Source organism: Capra hircus, chromosome 17 (genome assembly GCF_001704415.2).
Source record: "Capra hircus breed San Clemente chromosome 17, ASM170441v1, whole genome shotgun sequence".
NCBI lineage: Eukaryota > Metazoa > Chordata > Mammalia > Artiodactyla > Bovidae > Capra > Capra hircus.
In genome coordinates this window covers 56,547,555-56,574,832 of record NC_030824.1, presented here as the reverse complement: position 1 = coordinate 56,574,832, position 27,278 = coordinate 56,547,555, and the positions used below count along the sequence as shown (strand labels likewise).

The 27,278-nt window shown below is 39.4% G+C and overlaps 1 protein-coding gene across 4 annotated transcripts in view; it reads right to left on the bottom strand.

The window, feature by feature from the left end:
• The window catches only part of GAB1 (GRB2 associated binding protein 1), a 125,789-nt gene continuing 98,830 nt past the window's right edge, over positions 320–27,278 (bottom strand). For 2 of the 4 annotated variants that reach the window (XM_018061567.1, XM_018061568.1), the window contains exons 3-11: positions 26,339–26,564; positions 21,413–22,014; positions 19,927–20,012; positions 19,432–19,735; positions 10,444–10,533; positions 8,610–8,703; positions 7,211–7,334; positions 3,994–4,116; positions 1,148–2,319 (exon numbers count right to left, since the gene is read on the bottom strand). In XM_018061567.1, the coding sequence (XP_017917056.1) occupies positions 2,161–2,319; positions 3,994–4,116; positions 7,211–7,334; positions 8,610–8,703; positions 10,444–10,533; positions 19,432–19,735; positions 19,927–20,012; positions 21,413–22,014; positions 26,339–26,564 (1,808 nt within the window). In that variant the 3' untranslated portion in view covers positions 1,148–2,160. Of the gene's footprint in view, positions 2,320–3,993; positions 4,117–7,210; positions 7,335–8,609; positions 8,704–10,443; positions 10,534–19,431; positions 19,736–19,926; positions 20,013–21,412; positions 22,015–26,338; positions 26,565–27,278 lie in introns of all 4 variants that reach the window. The other 2 variants (XM_018061565.1, XM_018061566.1) reach the window with 2 other exon arrangements.

Sequence of the window (27,278 nt, the reverse complement as noted above, 5' to 3'; positions counted from 1 at the left end):
AATGGGAAAATTTCAACAAATTAATGTTGTGGGTCTTCAAAACTGATAACTTGTAAGATATTGAGAAATTCCACTAAAAAATTCATAATTGCCTTAGGCTTTTCTGATAGGTCACACTTGAAACAATATTTCTAACTTTGAATTAGTCACATCTCTATTGTTATGTTCTAAGTCTCAAAATACGTTTATCCTCCATGCCAACACCAGTATCCTCACACTAAAAACTGTGTTGTGTGTTTTGATAGTTCAGCAGCATTTCAATGATTTTTTTTTACTATATTTTGTGGTTTCATTATAAAACAACTTGCACACACCAAACTCAAACAATCTTTTTTATTTAAAAACCCACCTCAAAATTCAGTTCTGGGTTTAGTTTCTGTTTAAAAATAAGCAAACATTTAAAAGCATCAAATGTTATTCGTCTACAATTCGTCTCGTTATGAACGTTTTCTTAGTTCCTGGAGGGGACATAAACTCACTACATAAGTCAGGCACAATACAGTGGCCAAGAGGCCAGAAATCAGGGCACATCTGTGTTCTCAGGCAACAGTTAGAGGTCCGAAGTGGGATAGGGGAACGTGACTCAGCTGTAGGCTCTGCGATCTCTATGCCCCCTCCAAAAACTGTTAGTAAGTCTCAAATCAGTACAGAAGAGATTGTATGTAACGTACTTAAAATCCAATCAAACCAACAACTATATCTGCTTTCTAAATTACATTGCAAAGCCAAGATAGATAAATTATAGCCTCACTATATATAATGTGTGGTCTTGATATCCATGTCACAGGACCATGTTATAGGTGAGCCAGAATTATATGATACCTCTGGTGGTTTCAGAAATCTAGTTGGAAGAAGTCCATGGCTATAAGATTTCACATTATAGCAAGGCTCCACTATTTCTTGAATTGGGGCAGTGAATATAAATCACAGTACAAAATCGTTAATTTTTTTTTTTTTACTGGAAAAGCAATAGGTGCTACATATGAGAATCACTTATATAACATCTATTTTTAAAAAAACAACGCAGATATAAAACATTAATTGCATAGGGATTTAAATAGGATAAGGCCAAGAAGAATATTAAGTAAAGTTTTTTAAAAAACCATAGAAAGGGCACTATGGTGTCAAAAGACAGAATTTCATTCTTAGAGCAATAAATCTGCATGACTGTCTAATTAAAAGTCACAGTATGTTGCTATAACTAACAGTGAATATCAACTGTGTCATTAATTCCAAACTGGAAACCAACAACGTTAGAGGATTAACAAGAACACAACTTAAGCTCGTTGTATAAACCTGATCAGTGTATTAGCACATCAGTGCCTGGTACGTACCTGATTAGCTGTATAATCTACACTTTGCAAATAATGTAAATTTTAATACATGGTAACAAGTGTGAGAGCACATTCTCACTGCATGCCATCAGTGATTTATACGCTTACTTGATAGTGTCATTATTCACTCTTTCCAAGGTGTAAGATCCCACCCGGCAGAATCTTCACTCAATGAACCAAAAACACTGTAATTAACAAAATAAAACAAGGTTCCACCATTGAAAATGTCCACGAACCAGAGAACTAAGTCCTGATACCAGGATGGACACAATGTTCAGCGCTTTGAAAGGCATTGAATGATGAGTCCATCTCTACTTTGTATTTTAAGCTAACGATTACCCCATGAAGTTTCAGGTAGAATGGCAGACCGCGAATGTACTTCTCATGCCATGTGGTTATCCTGCAGGTGAAAGGGCAATTTCTCAATGGGAAAGTAGCTTAGATTACTCAGCATCGTTCTTGAGGAAAAACAAGAATTCCCAACAGAATCGTGTTAAGGTCCATTTGGGAACACCCAAGCCAACGCTTCAAATGAAAAAGTGCATAAATACAGTAATACTACTAGTGTGTTACCTACAGAACAAATGTTTCTCTGGGAACCAAACAATAGTATTTTCCCGCATTATTTACATGTGATGAATTGTTCCGATACCACAAAGCACCATTTACAGTCTTGACAGCTTGATGAAGCCTAAAAGGTCCTCCAACTCTGACTCTACTTAGTTGAGGATCTACCTAGAGTAGAAGGGTCAAGTTATCTCGGGTCAAGCAGGATTCCTCTTTACAGTTCAGTCCTCTTTCGTTCAGACACATTAAAGCAGTCTTTTCATTTCACATTCTTGGCTGGTGTTTCGGACTCTGTGGATTGCCTCCCATCGGTCCAGGCTTCCCGGGTGCTTTTCAGAGCGAGGGTCTTCTGTTGGTCAACCACCACATAGTCCACTCTCTCATCGGCTACACTGCTGCCTGAGCCGCTGCTCTTTTGCTAAAAACCAAAGGAAAAAAATCCCATAAGTTCCTGCAGAAGAAGGAGTGCTTCTGCGTGAACTCCAGTCTTAAAACATGAGCACATACACACTGTGAGTAACTTCTAAAATTCTACCGGTTCACCAAAAAATAACACAAACGACTGCAATTTAATGATACTGTCACTATCCTAACTGTATTCTGCTTTTCCACTAATTTTAGAATCCTTATATTTAAGAATTAGGCACTTCCCTTGTGATCCAGTGGCCAAGACTCTGTGCTCCTAATGCAGGAAAGTGTAAATAAACAGTGTCTGTATAATAAGAATGTGTGTGTGTGTTAGTCGCTATGTCTGACTCTGAGACCCCATGGACTGTAGCCCCCCAGGGTCCCCTGTTCCTGGAATTCTCCGGGTAAGGATACTGGAGTGGGTTGCCATTTCCTCCTCCATGATATCATAAGAATACAACTAATAATAACATCTAATTTGTGAGTATAACAACACCAACAAAAAACTTAAAACTTTTGGACAAAGTCAGTAAGGGAGTAATATGAGTAAACTTCAGAGTACGTCATGAGAAACGCTGGACTGGAAGAAACACAAGCTGGAATCAAGGTTGCCGGGAGAAATATCAATCACCTCAGATATGCAGATGACACCACCCTTATGGCAGAAAGTGAAGAGGAACTAAAAAGCCTCTTGATGAAAGTGAAAGAGGAGAGTGAAAAAGTTGGCTTAAAGCTCAACATTCAGAAAACGAAGATCATGGCATCTGGTCCCATCACTCCATGGGAAATAGATGGGGAAACAGTGGGAACAGTGTCAGACTTTATTTTTTGGGCTCCAAAATCACTGCAGATGGTGACTGCAGCCATGAAATTAAAAGACGCTTGCTCCTTGGAAGAACCAACATAGCATATTCGAAAGCAGAGACATTACTTTGCCGACTGAGGTCCATCTAGTCAAGGCTATGGTTTTCCCTGTGGTCATGTATGGATGTGAGAGTTGGACTGTGAAGAAGGCTGAGTGCTGAAGAATTGATGCTTTTGAACTGTGGTGTTGGAGAAGACTCTTGAGTCCCTTGGACTGCAAGGAGATCCAACCAGTCCATTCTGAAGGAGATCAGCCCTGGGATTTCTTTGGAAGGAATGATGCTAAAGCTGAAACTCCAGTACTTTGGCCACCTCATGAGAAGAGTTGACTCACTGGGAAAGACTCTGATGCTGGGAGGGATTGGGGGCAGGAGGAGAAGGGGACAACAGAGGATGAGATGGCTGGATGGCATCTCTGACTCGATGGACATGAGTCTGAGTGAACTCCGGGAGTTGGTGATAGACAGGGAGGCCTGGCGTGCTGCAATTCACGGGCTCGCAAAAAGTCGGACACGACTGAGTGACTGAACTGAACTGAACTGAACATTGGAAAGAGAGTGAAGACCATGATTAACTGTGGAACTTCAGAATTTTCTAAGCAAACATTTTAATGATAATCCCTAAAACAGTATAAAATATATAACTTCCATGCCATTAGACATGAAAAAATAAATCTGCATAACTGTTGTTTGTGATTTATCAAAAGGCATTAAGTAATAGACTTTTCTAAACTTATTAAACATACTAACAGAGTTCCCTCGTGACAGATCTTCAGGTTTCATTTGTGATAAGTACATTTATAGAAAGAGGTTTTACTTACCTTACGTGGTGGTGTGGATTTCCCAGAATCTAAATCTAGATCTAGGTATTCCACTTGTTTGTCTCCCTTGGGCTTGATCATTGGGCTGTTTCCTCCATCAAGACTATTACTGCCAAAAAGATTCTGAAAGTACAATACGGTAAAATGAACAGTCAAACATTCATGAGACATACTGTTCTTTACCTTGTCTGCCATCTTTATAAGCCTAAATATTAACTTTAGGAGAATATAGCTTGAAGGAATATCTCCATAGAAAACAGTATTTTAGGATGAGGAAAGATAAGTAATATTTTAAAAATTGATTAAAACATAGCTTGGGGACATCCCTGCTGGTCCGGTGGTTGGGAGTCTGCCTGCCAATGCAGGGGACATGGGTTCAATCCCTGGTCTGGGAGGATTCCAAATACCCTGGAGCAATTAAGCCCGGGCATTGCAACTACTGAGCCCCACATACCTCAGCTACTGAAGCCCATGCTGCACAAGAGAAGCCACCACGATGAGAAGGCCCATGCACTGCAACTGGAGAGCCCACATGCAGAGCGAGGGCCCAGTGCAGCCAAAAATAAATAAACTGTAAAAACAGTAACCCAAAATAAAATTTTAAAAAAGCTTAGGTAAGCGAGCTAAAAATAGTCTGAAGAGTAAAACTTGGTTCCGACCAAGACTGGGCCGTCAAGCTATAGTTAGTTGGAATATCTATCTCAGTGCTATCTGAACTCAATTACACTCTTTGACTATAGGATCCTTACCGTCCACGTTTTCTGATTAATTTTTTTTGTTTTTAGGGATTGACCAAGATGGCGGAAAGGACCTGAGCTCACACTTAAAGTTTTACATTTAAAGGCTTTCATGCTAAAGTATGGTAACTAAAGACTATGAATACTGACTCTATCGGCAAAGACTGTTTTCCAACCATCTGGAATTTTTACCACTTGTTTCTGTCTTCTCTTGGCCACATCTTTCTGTCCCTAACAGGGGCTGTACTAGAAGGACTACTGTCTAAGAAAAGAACAAGAAAAAAGGAAGAGAGAGGACGCAGTAAAGAACAAGAACAAAAAAGCCTGAGGCAGAAAAGTGAAAAGAAATAGGTTATTAGGAACATGACGATCAATGCTAAATAAAAAGGAAAGGATGATGTGACTTTATATCCCTGCATACACCCTCTACTCTGATTATGACAGTCTTCAAACATGCTCCAATAAATGATTCGTTCCCAGGCCTTGCTGCTTTTAACCTTAACTAAGAAGGTTCCTGACTTCTCCTAGGTGACGCTACATGCTTACTAGGGGCTTTCACCTTGTACCCTCCACCACACAGACACTACTGTTCACACATTAGCTCATACTTTTGAAGAAAACCATAATGATGTAATCGACTTGACAATTTTATACTTGTTTGAATGAAGAACACAACTGGAAAGCTGCATAAATCTGCTTCTGTTGATTCTTTCATACTGCTACTGCATTTCTTTTGGGTTAAACGGAGTAAAACGTGATTTAGGCAAAGGATGATTGCTAGGAAAACACTGAGTTTATTCACTCACTTGTAAACAGCTGCTGACAGCCTGTGTAAAACATTTTTATGAATCAGGAAAAAGGTGCTCCTTTCTGGGGCAACAAAGTTCTGCCCCAGGACCCACAGCCTAGGGAGCAGGACATGGTCTGGGCTGCATGTACTCAAGTGCAGCGTGTGTGCCGTTTGCTGTATACACTACATACTGCGTACGGCAGGTGTATGCAATAAGCAATCTGCATTACTGAATGTGATGGACCTATTTGTAGGAGTAGGTTTTTAAACCAAATTGATCAACTACTGCCAATAAAACATTAAAAAAGCAGACAGTAACATGCAAGGCATAAAAAATACAAGCAATTATTACTGCTCAGTTAGTATAAATAGCTATTCTTCCCCCCAACCCTGCCTTTATCTGATTCATGAAAGACTGAAATCTTTTTCTCTAAATGACTCCGTATCTCACGCTCATATAAAAAACCAAGCTGGACTGCGTGTGGGAGTATGTGAAATTTTGTATTCAAGTGCAGTGAGAGCTCATACCTGGAATTTCCCTAACTGAAAATATACAGAATTATTCACAGCACTGCAGGCTATGAACAGAACCCTTGAGTTCATGTGATGTACACGTTTAATCTAAGTAAGCTGTTCCTAAAGTGAATTTCTTAGGGTTGCTAGTTAAATTGTGCTCTAATAATTAATAGAACTGGCATTTTTTTCATCCTTAAGTATTGTTAAAATCTATGTCTCAACAAAAAAGTCTGTTTGCTCTCCATCTAATCTCAACTGGGAACAGCCTGTGTCTGCCTTCTAGTTTTTACCACAGTGTTTTCCCAAAAGAGTTAGAAAAACCCTAAGATTCTAGGAGTTATTATGAAGCGTTCTGTGAATTAAGAGAAAAAAAAATTAGTTGGGACTTCCCTGGTGATCCAGTGGCTAAGACTTTGCATTTCCACCGCAGGGAGCAAGTGTTTGGTTCCTTAGTCAGGGAACTAAGATCCCGCATGCCATGTGTCACGGCCAAAATAAGAGAAAAAATAGTAGTGCTTTGTTTTTCTAAAATTCTTGAAAAAAATACATACAAGTATTAAACATATTTTTGTTACTGTTACAAACAATATATATGTCATTAGTAATGATGTACCATAACTTGAATTTCAGGTGCTTAATTAAGTGAATTTCGTAACTTAATTTTCAACCCTTAAGGAACATGAAGGGTTCATTTCATGAATGCTTGATTTTAGATCTTTGTGTAAATGAATACACAAAGCATCCTGAGCACCCTGATTTGAGTCTGGAGAAATGCATTATAAAATGCTTCCAGTATAACGCATTTTCTTGAATGGTTTCAAACATCAAGTACATATGAAAAGAAATATAACTGGAAAATTTTTTATCATCTTTATCTAACTTATATCTACTTTATAGATATAGTATTACCCTCTGACCCGATATTGGTTTTAGACTTTATGATCTGCTTTTCAAAAGCATTTTAAAAACTCTCCTTAACTTCTTATTCAAATTCCTCACTCTCCAGTATGGAATTAATTAAAAGACATACAGAGCAAAAGAAAAAAAAAAAGTCCTTTTTCCTGGAGTAAAGAAAGGTGGATGGGTAACGTGTATGAACTGGAAGAAAGGTTGAACGTGAACGACTCAGAAGGGCTGCTGAGGAAGAGAGATGTTAAGAGAAGACGCTACTTACGGAGTCTTCACTGGATAGGTTGGGGTTCATGGGAACGTAATTCTCTTCACTGTCATGCGAGTCGCTGCTTGAAGTTGTGCTGTGCACAGAATCCGGCCGGGGAGACAGGGGGAACCTGGAGGAGCTGAGGGCAGAGAGGGTCGTCACAAACACACAGCCTGACCCAGGTTTCTCAGCTCGCCTCCACAGCAAGAATAAGAGAGAGGGCATATTTTTCCCAGAAGTACTGAAGCTTGTAACCATTTACTATATATATTTACTATAGTACACTTTATTGCAGACATTCAAACACATATCTAGTATTTATAGCTATTTGTAAACAGATATTTAAAGAGAAACTTATACAGATATTAAAAAAAACTTTGAAAGGTTACTTTCCATTTATAGTTATTACAAAATGTTGGCTATATTCCCATGTTGTACAACACATTCTTGAGCCTACGTTACACCCAGTAGTTTGAACCTCCTACTTGCCTTTCCCTACTGCGATCCCCAACCCTGTGTGGTAACCACTGGTTTATTCTCTATATCTGCAAGTCTGCTTCTGTAAAGGGATGCTGTGCTGTGCTAGGTCGGTTCAGCCATGTCCCACTCTTTGCGACTCTCTGGACTGTGGCCCACCAGGCTCCTCTGTCCATGGGATTCTCTAGGGCAAGAATACTGGAGTGGGTTGCCATGCCCTCCTTCAAGGGATCTTCCCAACTCAGGGATTGAACTCACATCTCCCCATAAAGGGATGTTTCTGGGCATTTAATAGCCTTGTGCAGAGCGAAAAAAAAAAAAAAAGAAAGAAAGAAAAAAAGTATTGCTAGTGATATGGGGGATGAATAGAAAGTTACAGCTTTAAAAAGGAAGATTTAAGAATTCTTATTTTTAAAAAAACTTGTTCATATGTATAAAATATGAACACATCAACACAGGTTTGTGACTGGGTACATTCTTTTTATTCCCACGTATATATTTACATGAATCTTTATTAAATAATCCTCACAAGAAACTACCATAGTTTCCAGATCAGTAGTTCTCAGAAATTTCTAGCCTCATGAACCTTTCACGTTCTTAAAAAATTATTGAGAACCCCAAGGAACTTTTGTTTATAGGGTGATATCTATTGACATTCACCATATCACAGATAATAGAAAAAAAATTAAACACAAGCATACACAAAGGCGTACTCTCTCAGCTGCCACAATGGTATCACCCAGTATTAGCCACCTCTGGAAAACTTCAGTGTACACTCATGAGAGAAGGAGAGTGGAGAAGCAAATGACATCTAGTGTTGACTTCACAGAAACCCAAAAGGGGAGGGGGTTCCCCAGACCATCCTCTGGGAACCACTGTTTTAGGTACTTTCCATTACAAAGAACAATTGAGCTGTGTATTTTATACAAAGACTTACTCTCGAGCAAAACTCCTAGTGATGGGAGATCTAACTGGGGCTTGTAATTCTTCCCATTCTGGCAAAGGTTTTATTTCTAAAGGTGCTGGTTTGACTGAAACAAGAGAGAGAAAATGAGATTTTAGTACATAGAAATTTGGAAAACATGACCTTCTTTCTACACCTCTACTATAGCCAGAGTACACCTAGGACTGGCTAGTTTTCACATGAAAAGAAGCTCACAGATGTTATGTGATTTCTCCAAGGTTACATAGCTAAAAAAATTAGCGACAAAGGCTAAATTAGATAATTTCCTGACTGTTTACTGAAAGTCTAAATAAAGCTCTATTATTACATGTTGCTTCTTAATTGAAGTACATATTTTATGACTATAAACTTAATGAGAACAAGAAAGAGTAATGTGGCACAATTCCTTCAGAGTTATTTGATTTATAATTTTCATTATTTCCTTATTTTATTTTTTATACTAATGTTATATCGTCAAACACAGAGGTTTAATTTTCTATGTAAAAATGTTCCTCATTATCCACACTGAAGCATGAGCTGTGCAACTTTACATACAAAATGATGTTTCGAAAGCAATAAACATTTGCTATAAATAAATAAACTTTGCTAAAACCAAAAACTTAAAAAGGAATCAATGATTAAAGTTTTGAAATTAATTCGGGTCCAGTCTGGAACCAAATAGAACAAAGCAATAATTACATCTTTATACTCAAACTCAGATCTGAGAAAGGCCATAAAATTAACTACCTCAAATGTTTAGCTTCTTTTAACCAACAATGTCCTCTATTAAATTAAGTAAAAATAAATGCTAATATTCTTATTAGCTTTATTTGTAAGAGGTCTTCACTAACTTACCCCATTATTGCAATCAATTACTGCAAGAATTAACTACTCTGCTAGTATATACCACAGAGCTCTTTGCCCTCAAAGTAAGACTCAGATTCCAGGAATACAGAAAATGTGCAAAAGAACTACAACAATATTAGCTGTTAATATTCACTATAATTTAGGAGGCTATTTAAACATGTTAGGTAAACATTTTATAGTTACATTTCATCCTGCCACTCTAAAGAAAAAAATTTTCATTTTTTCCTTGGTATCCCTCTTCCGGTCTTTGTCCGTATGTATGTACTTTGAAACACCAAGTTATAATTACCTTCAAACTGTAAAATAGGTAGCCATTGTAAAGGATTATGTAGATTCAATGAGGCTTATGCCAAAGCATTCTTGTCAACTCAAATACAAAAAAAATTCAATGTGTTTTTCTGAAGGCTACACTGATTTCAGTTCGAGTTAAAATAATTTTGTTCACCTATACTCTTAAGATGGACATGTACAGAATATTGTGCTTACTGAAAGCATTTAATTCTGATGTGTCACTTTTTTAAAGCCCAAAGACAAATAGCAGTTTAGCTGTCAAATTCTAAGTAATGGCATAAAATAGTGAATCGATGGAAATGATTGTATATTATCTCAGAACAGAATATATACATTATACATAAATACAGGAGACGGTTGGAACTCACAAACAGTTCACAAGCTTAAAGAAGTCACTGTACTGATGTCTAAAAGGTTAAAAGAATAATGTGAAAGGACAACACTGAACATCATACATGATCAAATATTTAACATGCTGCTGTTAATGGCATAACAAATAGACTCATTGTATATTATGGGAAGCATTCACTTTAGAAAGTATATGCTGGTAAGTTTTATTTCCAACAGCAATAGAATTTAAGACTCTTCTTTACTTTTAAAGGACAAAAAAAAAAAAAAATCACAGAATAATCCCAACACCCCATCCAGCATGCGGTGCTAAAGTACATACCCTTTCTTCTTGTAGCAAAGTCACCTATGGTTTGTGAATCAGTTCGCTCTAAACCATGGGGTTTGGGTCTTAAAATTTTAGGACTTTGACCTAATTGGTAAAAAGAAGACTCTCTTAATATAATGTTATTTTTTTAATTGGAAAAAAAAAATGGATTCTGTTAAAAAAACAACAGAGCCCTGAGCAGAAACATTACATCTCAAAAGCATCAACATAGTTTGTCTGCGCAGACTATTTCAGTCCTGCTACTGAATATCATTCATGCTTAAAACCACAGGAACCAGAAAGCTGCATGCAACAATGTCATAAGCAAACTGGAAAAGACGGTAGGGTTTTAGCGACATAACCACCTGGTTAGTTGTTATCTTTATTTGGAGGAATGGAGGAAAAATATGTGCCATGTTAGTTTTTCTTCTAACATGTCTTAGAAAACTGGATTGAAGAAAAAAATGATAAAACCCTACAGTGAGGCAGCAGGTACACCTTTTCTTTGAAGTCTGGTGTCTCATATGAAAGTACCAAGGCCTACTTTCTTAATTTGATGGAGGTGTTCTAAAAACCTTAAGCTGACTACGCCTTCATCTCCTGAAAGCACTCTTCTAGAAAAGCAACGCTACAATGTCTGCAAATCCAAAGTCAAAGCCAAGACCAGTGTTCATTTCCCCTGGATACTCAGTGGCTCCCTGTGATGCCGTTTTGTATAAGGATTAGATGTCTAGATTTCGGAACCGCTGATTACCTGATTTAATGTGAGAATTTTGTTTTGTTTTTTGGTCATGCACCATGCAGCTTGCCGTTCCCCAACCAGGGACGGAATCTACGCCCTTGGTGGCGAGGACACAGAGGCCTAACCACTGGATCACCAGCGAATTCCCAAGTTTTAATGTAAGAATTGGCGAGCATAAATTCAGTCGCTATCTCCCTGACCCCCGGCCTGCCTCCCCCCTCATAATCTCCGCCATGTACAAGTACTGCTGAAAAGCCTCGTGAAAAGTACAGGTTTACCATCCAGCAAGTGGGCTCATACTTCTTCCCACTGAAAGCCTGGAGATGCTGGGATAGCAATGTCATTTCAATCAGGAATTTAAACTACTTTATTCTCAATGACACCAAATTCTCTTTTTTTCTTGGCATTTACAAAACTGAGCTGACACCTATTATATTAGATGGCAAAATTAGTTTGCTGATTCAACACTGATAGCTAGCACCTCACTGACCGAAATCTACAAATTTTTGAAAATATGATTTTCTAGCTTATAAAACAGGAAAATTCCCTAATTCACAGGTACTCTCAAAGGTACTCTTTAGTTGTCTTCATAGAAGAATACTTTATTAAGTGAATTTTTTTTTTTACAGAGCATTTATAGAATTTACGTGTATTTTCTACTCCATGCAATAATTCAGGTTGATTTTAGGACAAATGTCTAAAGGTGAAAATGTCCTGAATTTAACCTAGTCACTTAGGCATTTTGGTAGCTTCATTTCTTTGTATTTTTATTGCCTGGCTCAATTTGACATTTACATTCCAGACAGAAATTAAAGTGTTAGTCTCTCAGTCATCTTCCACTCTTTGTGACCTCACAGACTCTAGCCTACCAGGCTCCTCTGTCCATGGGATTCTCCAGGCAAGAATACTGGAGTGGGTTGCCATTCCCTTCTCCAGGGGATCTTCCTGACCCAGGAAGATTAAACCCTCATCTCCTGCATTGACAGGCAGACTGAAATGAAAATGAAAGTGATACTCAAGTGATGGCTCAATATGATTGGGTTGGCCAAAAGGTTCATTCAGGTTATGAACCTTTTGGCCAACCCAAAATTTATGAGGAGAGAAAGGAGAAAAATCCAAAGTATATGTACTCTCCTCTACAGCCTGGAGGCAAACATTTATTTGAATGTTTCTCTGATTACTTAAGAAAAGTAAAAATAAAGAGTAAGAAGTAAGAACACTAAAGTAAAGGCAAAAGAATGAACCAACTTTGAGGATACACTATTCTCAAATTCTGAGGGTTAATAATAACTCATCTGAGCCTCAGCCTTTAAATCCAAGGCAATTAGAAGTGGGCTTCAGCTAGATTAGTTTTGAACAGAGAAAGTGACATGACACATTTCGTTTAGCAAACAGTACTGACTACTGGTGAAATCCTCATTGCACTGTAACCCTTACAGATTAGAACAATCTCATCCAGGACTGTGAATCTCTGGATCATGTGACAGGCTCCCTCACTGGTAACACAGTTTGGTAAATCTTAACCTCTGATTCAGATCTACTCCAGGATCCTCCTTATTTGCATATTGACAAAGCCGCCCCCACATGGAGGTTCTGTAGGCTTTCACGCTACATGTTCAAAAATTGAATTTAGCTTCTCCAACCCACCATGCATCTGCTTTGCTTCCTCTCTCTTCACTTGCTGAGGCAGATCTCTTAGGAGTTACTACAGATTTCACTTCCTCTCTTATCTCCCTATATCAATTTTAATTTCTATTTATAATGACAATAGTTTTCATTCAGCCAAGAAAATGACAAAATCTGAAGTGTGAAGCTCTTCCTTCCATTTTTAATGTGCACTTTATTTACTTACCTGGTTTGTTTTTCAGAAAATGATGAACTCATATCATATGGCTAAATGACCTCCATCTATACTTCAAGTGTCCTTCAAGCTTGTAAAAAAATCACTCTAGGTCCCTGACTGGAGGCAGCAATGAGGACCACAAAAGGGACTTTTGTTAATGCCTTTCTGTCTGATCATCTCTAAAGTAAGGCTTTTAGAACCCTGGGTTTTCAAAGCACTCTTCAAAGAAGATGCTGAAGCAGCAGTATGATTGTATAACACTGTACATTAAAAAAAAAAAAAAAGCTGTTTTTCCCCTATCATAGCCTTAAATCTTAGATGAACTTTCTAGAGGCTAATCTGAGTATGTTACTTGCCTCCATAAAACCTTTCAGTTGTGTTCTCAGAATAAAACCCAAACTTATTAGCATGGACTGTTAGAGCCGCCAGGAGCCAGCACCTGCCAGGCCTCTGGCATTCCTTCCTGCCTTCTTAACTTCCTCCCTCCCACCCAAGCCAGTCCTGTGTTCCCCCTGGTACGCTGTTGATTCTAACTAGAAGATCGTCTATCATCGTTTAATTGCCATTCATCCTCTCAGACTTTCCTCAGAGGAGGGAGCTAACAGTGCCAAGAGCTTACCTCAACCACAGTGCCTGTCTGTGCTAATTACGATAATGTGTCTACTTTTCTACCTCCTCCAGTAAACTGGGAGCTTCTAAATTACCTTTTCTTCCTTCCGCTTCAAGACCTCAGATCTATCCGAAGGTATATTCTATCACTGGGAGACCCTTCAATCTGTTTTGATGAACTGTTGATCTCTTAAAGCTTAATCTGATAGTGGTGTTTAATCTGACCAGTGTTATAATTTTGTGTGTGTCTTGGAAGAGGAAAAAACAAAAAGCAACTGAATGTTGTTTCAAAAGTGCATCACTCCAAATATGATCAAGGCAGTCAGTCGTATGAGATGCCAAGCTTCAAAGAAGCAGATGCAATAGTTTTTGAAAAGTCCACACGTGGTTAAGCATTATTTTGTTTTAAATTGCTTTTTATTAATTTTTTTTCATTGTACTGCAGGGTATGCAGGCTATTAGTTTCCCCAACCAGGGATCAAACCTGTGTCCCTTGCACTGGGAGCAAAGAGTCTTCACCACTGGACTCCAGAGAAAACTCAAGTATTCTTCTTACTTACATAGATTCAACTCAAAGTGGAAAATTTATTTTCTATATCATTATAAGTTTAACTTAGCCTGTTTACTCATCCATCTGAAGTTTCAAAGTTGATGCTACTATTTCCAGTAGGCATCTCAAATACCAAGAAAGAAGAAAAATAGTTCATAATATTATTAGTCTCCGTTAATTCCAAGAAGCAATCAAGGTAGCACAATGAAAAACTTTTATGCTTGTTTGAATGGTCTTATACAAAGGGGACTGTAATTGTGGTAATTATACTGGAGAGCATCAGTTGCTCAGTTGTGTCCGACTCTTTCGGGACCCCATGAACTGTAGCCTGCCAGGCTCCTCTGTCCATGGGATTTCCCAGGCAAGAATACTGGAGTGGGTTGCCATTTCCTCCTCCAGAGGATCTTCCCAACCCAGGGATCGAACTTGGGTCTCCTGCATTGCAGATGGAGATGCGTTTACCTGCTGAGGCATCATAATGGAAGGTCAGGAAAAGGAAAAAAAGCCCAAAGGCAGAGGCTGTGCTGTAAATATGCCCTCTATACTCATGTCCTTTAAACTGTAACCATCAATCCACAAATCTGACTTGAGTCAAACTTTAATACTTGCTTATATTTACTGGTGTCATTCATTTATCCATCTTTCAAATATGTATTATAGTACAAACACCATCCTTTAAAAAGCATGTTAATTTTTAACAACATTCAAAAAACTGTTTTAGAAGCTCCCTTGAAAAAATATTCTTATCTAAGATACCAGTGTGCCAAAAGGATCTACCTAGGGAAGCTGCACGATACATCTTCTGGGTGCTTCCTACACCAAAGTGAAGATCCAGCCAGACATGAAGATACTTTAACCAAACTTATGTACAGAATCACCAGAAGTAACCTCACACCGCTTTTGTGAAAAACCAGTATAACAACTAGTGGTCGGAACTGCTGTAGAAAGCCACAAATGGGCAAAGCCAAACGAAACAAAATAAAAAGACAGCATATCTGAGGCCTGAACAGCTGCTATTAGTATATCATGTTAGAAAGAGACTGAATGAGCCTAGTGAAGTGCAAGGGTGAAAGCTGGTAGGTTTATGTAAGGACTTACTTTAAGAAAAATCACAATATTTCACAGAAATTTCCCCAACTTTACAAAATTTCTTTTCCATTAAAATATGAAAGTTTCAATTGAAGCAATCCAAACAGAATTTGTCTTGCATTTCCAATGACTCCTCTGCTTTCCTAATATTTAATACAATACATGTAAATGATTATTTTTCTCCTCTATTAATATACATAAGGCATGGCTCAGAACAAATATTCTTGTGACAGAAATAGTATGGGTGAAAATATAGCTACTACAGTTGGGTGATGGATAAAGGATCCATGAAAATACATTAAATGTAAGTGTTTAAAACACGTATGTATTTCTGCAGCTTCAATTACTGGGAAGTATTTGAAAAACTCTTCTGCTAACGACTAATTGCAGCAGCTGACATCTATAATTGGGGGTATAAACAAGACTAGAATGTCACTCATCTACTGTAGACCCTTCCCAAAAACACAATCACAGAAACTGGTTATATTGGGTGTTGAATTGGTTATATTGAGTTTTGAAACTAAGGAAGCCATATTTTATAGAGCTAGCTTTGCTTATTACGAGGTTTAGTTAATAAGAGATACTAGAGTAACAGACTGAGTCATATATCTGATGTCACAAAATCTGAAATGAAAAGACTCATGAGATACTATGCTCAGTGAGAAAAATTTCAGGACAGTTTTATAGGTTAAGTTTTTTGTTTTTAAATGTATGCCAATTAACTTTTTAAAAAAGTATTTTAAATTCTTTATTGAATTTGTTACAATATTGCTTCTGTTTTGATTTTCTTTTTTACTCCTGAGGCATATGAAATCTTAGTTTCCCAACCAGGAATTGAACCCACACTCCTGCGTTGGAAAGTGAAGTCTTAACCACTGGACCACCAAGGAAATCTCTATAGTTTAAGATTTTAAGGATAAACTTTTCTCTAAGATTTAAATATTAAAACGTTTTTCTCAAACAGCTATAACTTTCTAAAAAGTGAGTTGATAACGTGTGCCCTGCAGTATTAAATACTTTCCCATGCTTCCTCTCATATCATATTAATTTTCAAAAGTAGAGCAGTGCTAAAGAACAGCAAAACACATTTTTTTTTTTTCTATTTGCATGCAGTATTTCCAGGTGGTACTAGTGGTAAAGAACCCTCCTGCCAATGCAGGACAGTTTTCCTGGATGGGGCGATCCCCTGGAGGAGGGCATGGCAATCCACTCCAATATTCTTGCCTGGAGAATCCCATGGACAGAGGAGCCTGGCAGACTATAGTCCATGGGGTCTCAGAGTCAGAGCTGACCAAAGCAGCTTAGCACAGCATGTGCACATTTGCTAATTATCATGGAAACTTTTTTCAGGTAAGCAAGGTAGATTTGTTATCCCCATTTCACAGATGAGGAAACCAAGTCCCTGAGGGACAAGGGACTTGACCAAGACTCACAGCTGGGTACTGATGGAACTGGTACCCAAAATACACTTCATATTTTTTAAAATTATTATGACTTTAGTAACCTCTTTACTGTTTTGCTAAACCTGTTCTCCTTTTTTTCTTATTTTCTTTGCCAAAATCTATGTGGAAATTTTATTCTGGGGGCTTTTTTAGTTCATTTCATATCTAAGCAATGATGCCAAATCAGTCATCTGACCCATGACCTCAGACTGTCTTTCAATAATTCAGCTTAATTTTTTCTCCCCTGCTGTCCCATGTAACTTGTGGGATCTTAGTTCCCCTACCAGAGATTGATCTCAGGCCTTCAACGGTCAAAGCACAGTGTACTAACCACAGGGCCACACAGGAAGTCCCTCAGCTCATTTTTTAAAGACGAAACAGAATCTTTAAAAGTAACTAAGGAATCTACTTTGTTCTGTTCTATAGTAGAGTCACCACAGGTTGGTTCAGAGGACTAGGATAATCTCTCATGTACTAGAACATATAGTACTTTCACTACCTATATAGGGAGGTATAATTATGCGTACATACAATACATATGATGTGTAGTACACGTACCATATTATTATGCTCTGTACATAAAATATACCATAATGCAGGGTCCATGAACTCTGTCAGACCTAGATGATACTAAAAATGTATGTTTTTACGTATGTTTCACTATAATCCTGCAACTTTTCCGTATCAATAGGAATCTTTTCAGATTCTGCGTTGTGCTAACCACATGGAACCATGAACCATGAAATACACTGGGAATTTTCAAGCTGTGCTCTGCCGAGCCAGAGGGGAGCAAAACCCGAAGGACTCACAGCTCTGGCGCTCACCCAAACCACTCCACCTCCATAATTATGTAGGGACCTCAGGATATAAAACTGCTCCATTTGGTGTCAAAAGCTAGTGATCTGCTGCTCATGTGCAATAATTTAGTGGAAAACAAGAAAAGAATCAGTTGAGCGTTAAAATGAAGATCTCTTTCACAGAGTTCATAACACTTCCATCTTAATCCTTCCACCATCTGTGGGCACAATTATAAATCTATCCATGCCCAAACATATGTTTGTTTGTTGTAGGCAAAGAATAAAATGACTAGTGATGTCTAAATAGATTTTAAAGCAAATGAAGACCAAGAGAAACAAGAAGAGAAGTTATCGCATAAAAAGCCTGGGACGCTCACGCCCTTTCTAAACCAGCCAACTCCCATCACGGCCCTGTTGCCAGGGCCGTGTGGATGGCCAGCGGTGTGGCACACGACTGACGGACTGACCAGCTGTCTGATCGAAGATGGGCACTTGACCCAAAGGCGGCCCGCATGTGGGCTAGCCTCCAATCCATAGTGTGGACAGACAAATGAGACCCATCCGACGGCGGCTGAGCGAGCTGGTAAATCAATAACGAACAAGGCAATTTGCAGGGGACGTGGAGGCTGTGAGGGCCCATAAAAAGCAGCCACGGGGCAGCATCAAAGGAAACAGGGAAGGAGGGAAGAATGTGAGGGAGAAGCAAGGAGGATCAAAGACCTTCCAGAGGACAGAAACGCAGGGAAGGCAGGGCAAAGCGACAGCCGCCGAGCGCTGTCTCAGCTGCCCCTCACTTTCTCCGTTCATTTACTAAACAGCAGAACAAAATAAAGCTCGTTCTCTTGAAGATATATCCCACTCTCGGTCTGTTCCCCACACCGGGAACTTAACTAGAACAACTATTGAAGAGCCAAGCCAGGTTAATGAGAACTTTACACAAACATTAACATGCTTTTAAAAAATCTACATACAGCACATGAGACTTTTCAAATGTGCTGGATGCCCCAGAGATGGTGCCCCGCATCCCACCGCCAACACACTAACTTATTTGGTTGCCAAGATGAAATCACACCAGCAGCATGCTGGTTTTAACCCCTTGAATCCAAAATTTAAAAACGTGGGTATATATGACCAATTTGGCTGAAAAGTTTCTTTTACATCGAGTTCTTGACAAACCATGCCACCTTAGAATTTAATGTTATTTAAGAAGCCCAGGACAAGAATAGACCAGAAGCATTTGCTTATACCCCAGCCAAGGCAGAATCATTTTTCAGAAGTTGTTATATGAACAGAATACAAAGAGTGTATAAGCAACCTTGCTGTTCTTAAAGAATGATGTCAAGGGCACTAATAATCTCAAGTCTACTTTGATATCAAATACTCTGGAGAAGAGGTTACCAAAGGGAAGCAAAGACCATATCTAGCTTGTAAAAGTGTGTGGTATCGTCTGCACTGTTCTGTTGTTTCAAATAATTAAATTAGCTAGTACAGCTTAGAAATCAAAAGATAATATAAGTAGAATCCACAAATTTGGACTTCTTTTGATAATCAGAATATTTTCCTCTAGGAGCTACGTTAATTTCACAAGTTTACAAAGGGCTGCTGCCAGGCAATGGTTAATTATTCCATTTGGATGGGGCAAGGGCATTTCAGTTTTTCCTAATTATCTACCGCTGCGTGCCAATCCTGGTGAATGTTTTCGTTTGTAACCTCTGCTCTAGAGATAGGGGACTTAAAAACATACAGCATCAACACAGTATATAACAATTCTTAATCTCTAAAAAGGAATACCACTAAAGCAAGTGGATGACTAAGGTAACGTGAAATACTTCTGAATTACTAGTCCAAATTCTGTTTTGGATTTTATGACAGTTAAATGTGGATCTAAACTGGCGACCCCTGGTTCTTCTGCCATGCCATGCTCTCTTTACCTTTTCTGTCTGGTTTGAGGTTCCGATCCACAGGGGGTGGTTCACAGTCTGCAACAGGAACTGGCCTTCTGGGAGGGGTCTTGGGGCTGGACCTGAAGCCCATATGAGCGGGAGGAGGCACTTGCATTCCAAATGAAGAAAAGTCAAATGTCCCTGGAGTCATTGGAACATAATTTGCTTCCTGAATTGGTTCTGTGAAACTGCTGGAATGTTGTCGTGGTGGAGAGTTGGGATTCATGGGCACGTAATTTTCATCCAGTTCTTCACTTGATACACTTCCCGCTGTCAATAAGTTTTTGATTTTCTGAAACACACATACATTTCTTTTAATAAGCAAGAACTGTTGTCAAACAGGAAAACATATTTGTAAGTCTCGCCTATTCATGTGGATCTGAAGGGACTTTTATTTCAGGATCTCATTTAGTCTCAGGGCCCTAAGTGTAAAGATTTTGCCAATGAAATACATTTGATGATGCCAAGGTCAATTATACTTACAAAATGGTTGTGGAAGCCTTCGAGTGAACTAGATCTATCACTTGGAAATGTTCGTGGAATATCATAGCAGTCTTGAGAACTAGCATCTAAAACAGAGAACAAACTATCAATTTTCTTCCCATCTCTGCCAGTTCTCAGGGTAATCAGGCATGACCTCCTCTCTCTCTTTTCATGTATTCATGCTTCACACACATAAAGTTTAAAAAGGATGCTCAAAGAAAAGTATCTTGAATTGAAACATTATATAACTAGAAAATGCAGACACTTATAGGCTAACCAGTACTGGTATTTGACTATGATACTGAGACAGGTTACCTAAAGATGGAAAAAGAAATACTTCTACTTCCTCATCTTTTGCACCCTTGGGTCCAAGTTACATCTCACTAACTTATAACTACCTCAAGATACATTACAGCCACTTCGCGGACTAAGTTAGAAATTGGTACTGAATGGCTAGACAAGTATTGGTACAAGCACCACTCACAACACATCAGATCTTCATCTTCTTTAAAACAGCTGGATAACTCTATCACGAACTCCAAAAGTGTCAGCACATAGTTTTTAGGGTCTGTGCCTTTTAAACTTTTTTTTTTTTAATTTTCAGATCTCTAAGAACCTCAGAATCTAACCCAGATTCAACGGTACAGAAATTGGTAAAATGACTAGGGGTAAGGGGAGAGAAGATTCACAGCTTAAACCAAATAAACAAAAAGCAGAATGACTTAATTGGAACTGAGTACCACCTGGCAGACACTGTAAAAACTGTTATCTGGGAAGGAAACGAACAGAGTCCTGAGTACCACCTGGCAGACACAGTGTAAAAACTGTTGATCTGGGAAGGAAGGAAACAGAGCCAAACAGATGTAACACAGCAGTGGCCGTACCAGGACACAAATACAGGAAAGGGCATGACCCGGCAAGGCTTTCTGGCTGGTCCATTTCCTGTTCCTCTGCCCCAGCGTCTGCTCACCCAGGATACAGAGAAAGGGAGAAAGAGGGCTGCAGGCTTCCTGAAGCCTAAAGTATTACTAAGGCCATACTTCTTCAGGGATGTAAAACTCCTCTCTTCTTCCCTTTCAGCAAAACAGGCATAGAGGCTCATGGCGAACACACAAACATACTTCCCAGGATTTACTGAGACTGACACCTTTGGTATCTCAGTGGATACCTGCAGCGCTGAAGGAAAAAGGGACTGTCTTTTAACATCACACTTTGCTTCCAAGAACAAAAAGAGGTTTTGGGGACCACTGTAGTGGTCTAGTGATTAAGGCTCCCAGATTCCAGTGCACGGGCCACAGGTTCCACCCCCTGGTGGGGGAACTAAGATCCCACCTGCCGCAAAATGCAGCAAAAAAATTAAAAAATAAATAAGTAAAACAAATAAAACATTTTGGGTGGGGGGTACTGCAGGAGAAAATGTTTTAAAAAAAAGAGAGAGATTTTCCATCATTAATCTCTAACCCGGGAGAAGCCAATCGGTGCTGACCTTTTCGCAATTTGTTCAGATCCACAGTGGAAATGGTATTGCTACGTGAGGGCGGCAGCCCGGCTGTTGGGATACAGTAACTGCTGTCAGTGTCCGAGGCCGTGCGTGTGATGCTACACGTGTCCACAGGAGATCGGTCATGAGCCGGATGCGGTTTCGGTGGCCGAGGCGGAGGAATATCTGGAATAGTGTCTAGCTTTGACGTCTGCCCCAAGGCGCCTTCTGGAAATGTTCGTGGTATCTGGTAAGTATTACCAGGTGTTGGAGGAATGTCATAACTAATAGATACATGCCTCATTTGAGGCTCCACGCTCGAGGTCCCAGATGGGGTGTTAAAAACATACAGTTCTCCGTCTGCTTCGGTACTCGATGGAGACACCTTTGGTAAAACGTCGTGGGAGTAACTGCGAGGCAGGTTATACAGGCTGGTGTCTACGGAGAGGGGTGCAGCGCGAGACGGTGGAGAGTCGTACATCACGTGCTGCTGGAAAAAGCCGTTCACTCCATGTTTGCTCTGGGAGGAAGCGGGGTTTTTATGAGAAGGGACGTTATCATTGCAGTCGGTTTCCGAAGAGGTGGATTTTGCAGAATCAGCGTGCGTTCTAAATAAAAATGGTTAATGACAGAAAAGAAAACACGGTGAAAACCTAGGACTTACATTGTAGTAAATATACTTCTAGCTTAGCAATCAAAATCCATGGCTTTTTCTCATTCGATTTTTTGGTGTGTGTGATCCATCCGATTGGAAGCACGAATGTTCCTGAGTTTTCAACGATTATGCACCAGATAACAATACTGCCACCGCAAAATCCAAAAGCATTCTCGCTAATTCCTGTTCTGTACCTGCCCACACCCTCAACTCCATCTATGAATTCCATACATAAAACCACAATTCCTGAAGCAATGGCATTAGAAAGGTACAAAACTCGGAGGAAGGTAAATGATTAAGGCACAGGACACTGGGAAAAGCATTTCCTCTGAAGAGCATGCAAAAACTTCATACCAATAGTTTCCCAAGGTGATCCTTCGCTCTTTAGCTCACCTGCGGCACTCTGTTGTCACATCTAACGATGGCCTGGTATTGAGTGAATTCAGTGTGATCTACAAGGTGTCAACTCAACAGGCTCTGCATATCTCCCTTTCTACTAATTTTCTTTAACAGATATTTAGCCAATGTCATGGGATCAAAGGATCAAAATACAAGCCGTGGGGTTAGCCAACTCCAAACAATAAGTCACCTTGAGAAATTTCATTAGAGTGTCTTTTATACTTTGGGTGCATTTTCAGTCTCTGTATTTTGCGGTATCACAAAACTTGGGAGTAAGTCAAAACGCAGCTACCAAGACCAGAGTGCTTGTCCTTCCTTAAGGCTAACCTAGATACCTTAACTACCTATGCGTGTTGTTCAAAGTCCTAGAGGAACTTAAACTCAGTATTTAAAGAATAGTAACTTGTGATAGTTCTTTTCAAGGGCGTATCTTCCTGACATCTTGGTAACATCTGGCACTGGGTATTGCATTTATTCACTGAAACTCTCCCCTCCTGCCCAGTATCACAGAAACTTGACTGCAGTATCCTGACTTTCCTTCTTCCTCACTGATTTTGCCCTTGTTTCACTCATCAACCCTTTCTTCCTATCTGTTCACCTAGAAGTGGCTATCGGGAAATAATCCTCTAAGTCTTTACTGCACACACCATTAAGAAATCCTCCTTTCCTGTAACTTCATCTCTGCTGAATGCTAACGACTCCCATCTTCTCACCAAACTCTGAGTCCCATGTCTGCAAACGGTTCAAATTTATTTCCACTTGCTTATCCCAGAGTTCCCTTGCTCATGTGTACCAAATCGAACTCAACTTACTTCTCAAATTGGTGGCCCCTTCTGACTTGCCTTGACAAGAAATCTCTTTGTCTGAATTGTCTAAACTCGGAACCCCATCAGCTTTGATTCATTCTCTCTGATCACCACCATCGCTTGGGCACAAAGTCCTTCTTTCTACCCAAGTTATCTATTCCCCTTCTCTGTTCCCACTCACACCACCCAAGCTCACGTCTGGGTCTCTGCTGAAATCTCCAACACTGGACCCTCCTCAGTAAACGTCTTTCCTCTCGTTTCTCCCTCTTCCAATATATCCATGGTACCATCCACAGGACCAAGACTGTTAGAAGATCAATATTTTCAAAACTGGTTTTCATGTCACTCATCTAATTCAGAGAAAATCCTGTTAAGAGTTCCTATAGTCTATGGGAACTACAAAAAGCCTATAAACTACTCTACTTGGCACTGAGGCTACTATTACCAATAGCCTGGTTCCACCTTGTATGTCCAATCTTACGACCTACTGGTTCCTCAATGGACCCCGTACTCCAAGCAGGCGCTCTTCCTTACTGTCTTCCTCTGCTGGCTCTCATCTCCACTTTCCCTTGCCCTTAGGCTCCTTTTACATAAATTTTTAATGACGGTCTCCTGCCACCAACCAGGTATGGTCCAAAGCCTACTCCTCCTATGAAGCGCCTCACCCTCCATCTTGAAAACGCATGCACTGTCCTTTCTAGGAATTTCTAATCCATAGTCTAAAATATGCACTTCATTTAATTCAAACGTGAAGACGAAGCTAGAAGTGCAACGAGTACTAAGTTCCCTGTCCTTGACTGGTTTAGACTTTAATGGAGAATAAATGCAACTAGCAAGTTACTTCTGATTCTGGGAGACACGGAGGCACACCTGGGATGCTGTGAAAACCCAGAGACACTTAATCCTGCCTGGGTGTTTGGGGGAAGGTCTCCTAGAGGAGCAGAAGTCTGAGCTCAGTCTTGCAGGACAAACATAGTTCTCAAGGCAATGCTCATATCTTGCCTTCATCTGTCAGTACCTTCATGCTTTACTTTGAAACTCTGAAGGTGACTGCACCTGAGGGGGTTGTATCTTATGTCATTAGTTTGTACCTTCATAGAACCTACCAAACGGTGAGCCCATAGTGGATACTTCACAAATATTTGCTACTGAACTGTCACTTTTGCAAAATACAGATACAAAATATATCTGAGTAACGATTTTGAGCATAGTTTCTGTGACAATAGGAAAGCCGTGATACCAGTGAGATTGATGAAAGACACTACATAAAAGAGAATGTACTGAACACTGTCACTCAGCTGTTGGCTTTTAAAAAGGCAGATACAGAAAAATAATTGTAGAGTTCCCTAAAATAAAATCTTAGTTAGTAGCATATGCAACAAAGTTGCGAGTGTATAGTTTTAAATTCTCACAGCAAACAAGCAAAATCAAGTTAGAATTTTATATTATTAACTTGTGATGATTTATAATTTTTTTTTTAACTTTTACAGGTAAAATCCCATTATAACAAATATATAGAAACGTATCTTTGGAAGGTTTGTGAGCTTCTTCCGCTATCCCAGTTCTCAGAAACTAATCTATGGATCTTAACAAATTCTATATAAAAATTTTTGAACAAGGAAATTGTATAATCCTAGGGTCTAATAAGAGTCATTTCCTACATGAAAAAAGAATCTTTTTTTGTTACAAAAATAATTCTGGAATCTAATATGTTTAAAAAAATCACATTTCAATGCAATTCGCATCCTCCTTAAATAATGCAAATTAAGACAAGAACTATACCCAATATTACTAGTTCTGGGAAAGACTGAGGGCAAAAGGAGAAAGGCATGACAGAGAATGAGATGGCTGGATGGCGTCACTGATTCAAATGGTCGTGAGTTTGAGCAAACTCAGGGAGATAGTGAAGGACAGGGAAACCTGGCATGATGCAGTTCATAGGGTCGCAAAGAGTTGGACATGACTTAGCGACTGAAAAACAACAATATCACTAGGTGTCATACAGCTGTTAATGGTATCACAGCATCGTGCTCATCTATTTCTGGCTCAACTCTCATTAGTACTTCCAGCCGTCCAGTTATCAACATCAAATGAGAAGAATAATCAAATTAAAATATAATTAGCTTAGAAGAAGAGAGGGGTCTGGGAGCAGAGATAAAGATGATAGGGAGGGACCAAGGAAGGTGGTCCAGTGGTGGACTTTACCTTCCAATTCAGGCAGTGCAGGTTCGATTCCTAGTTAGGGAACTAAGATCCCACATGCCTAGCGGCCAAAAAACCAAAACAGAAACAATAGTGTAACAAATTCAATAAAGTCTTTAAAAAATGGGGTGCATTAAAAAAAAAAAAGGTGACAGGGAAACCAAGAGCTTGGGGAAAGGTTTTATACTTTGGGTCAAGGACTGAAACCCATATACTTCATTCTATTTAAAAATCTGTTAAGTCAAAGCATGTGGTAAGCTCTGCTTCATTGCCAGGTGTGAAGATTTGAAAGTTTCAACGTTTTTAGCAATATATTTGATTTTGCCAAATTTCAGTAACATCTGATTTGTTTAATCCATAGAATTTGCTGTATTGGGATTTTACCTGTGTGATTAATTTCTCACACAGATTCAAAGCAACCACAACACACTCACTGCAATGGAATCGTTTTGCTTTCAAAATCTTCTAGCAGTAGGTATTCCTCTCCTTCTTCAGAAACAAAAGATGACCCTTGGCTGGTTTACAATCACATAAGAAATGGAGCAAGATCACCATTTATAAATCAGTGACATCTGTTAAGCAAGTAACACTGTGAGTCCGTAACAAAGACTAAGACCCAGGAGACAGATTTCCAAAAAAAAAAGCCATGAAGGCATGAGTGTTCTTTGCCAAAAAATGATCAACAATGTGTTTCTTCAATAAAATTTCCTGAATATCAGAAATCATTAGCGGAGGAACATCACCCTGAAGTGTAAGCCTAAGAGATGACCTTCTATAGATGGTTTCTTTTAAGCCTTCAAATCAGGGTTAAAAAAGTTTCAAGGTGAGAGGCCTGAGTGTATGCATGCACACGCGCCACATGTGGTTTACCTGGTGGGTTCAGGCTTCTTGCTTTGACAGTTGATTAGCAAGAGGTAGTCTTGAGGATCCTCCTGGATGCCAAGGGTTTCCAGGTGTGGTGGAAGGCTGATGAGCTGATAGGGAGGTGGTGCAGCAGCAGCAGAGGCACCCACCTGGGAGGACGGTGGTGCGGTGCTTATCGCCAATGGTAAATCGGCTGGTGCCTGTAAGGAGCTGCCAGGTGCTTTCACAGGATCTGCAAAACCCAAGTGTGGTCATTACTGTCCATCCCATCTTAAGGTTTCTTTAACACAGCTCATTGAAAGTCTGGGGATAAATCGTTTAAACACAGAGGAGCTGGATAAACCAGGACAAGGTCAGTTAAACTTTGTACCATGTAAGTGGTAATGCTGATACAGAAAACTACTGGTTCTCATTAAAAGAGATCTGAAGATAGGGCTCTTTCTTCCAGATGCTCTTAAAAAAAAAAAACAAAAACAAACAAAACCATGGTTGGGAATTCCCTGTGCTTTCACTGCTGGTGCCTGGGTTCGATCCCTGGTCAGGAAGCTAAGATTCCATACGCCACCGAAAAAAAAAAGCCACAGTTAACATTGCTTTGAAGACTGTTTGATTTTGAGGCTATTGGGAATGGAGATGTTAGCACAAGTAGCAGCAGATTTTTTTCCCCATGATAATCAAGTGGCAAAGCCAACCTTTCTAAGTCAAGCCAGCCTTCTAAGGAGACCCACTTTATTATATGGGATCTACAGGCACGTGATGCTGTATATACCAGGGCCAGCTCTTCCCCCCATGTTTATTTTGCTGTTCATTCTTTTCTTTGTACCTCTCAACTGACTAGGGAGAAATATGTCTAGTTCCAGGATTCACATTTAAGGAAACAGCTTTTCCCTAAGCTCATAGCCTTATTTTCCATTTACTGGATTTCTGTAGTATTTTCATGCAAAAG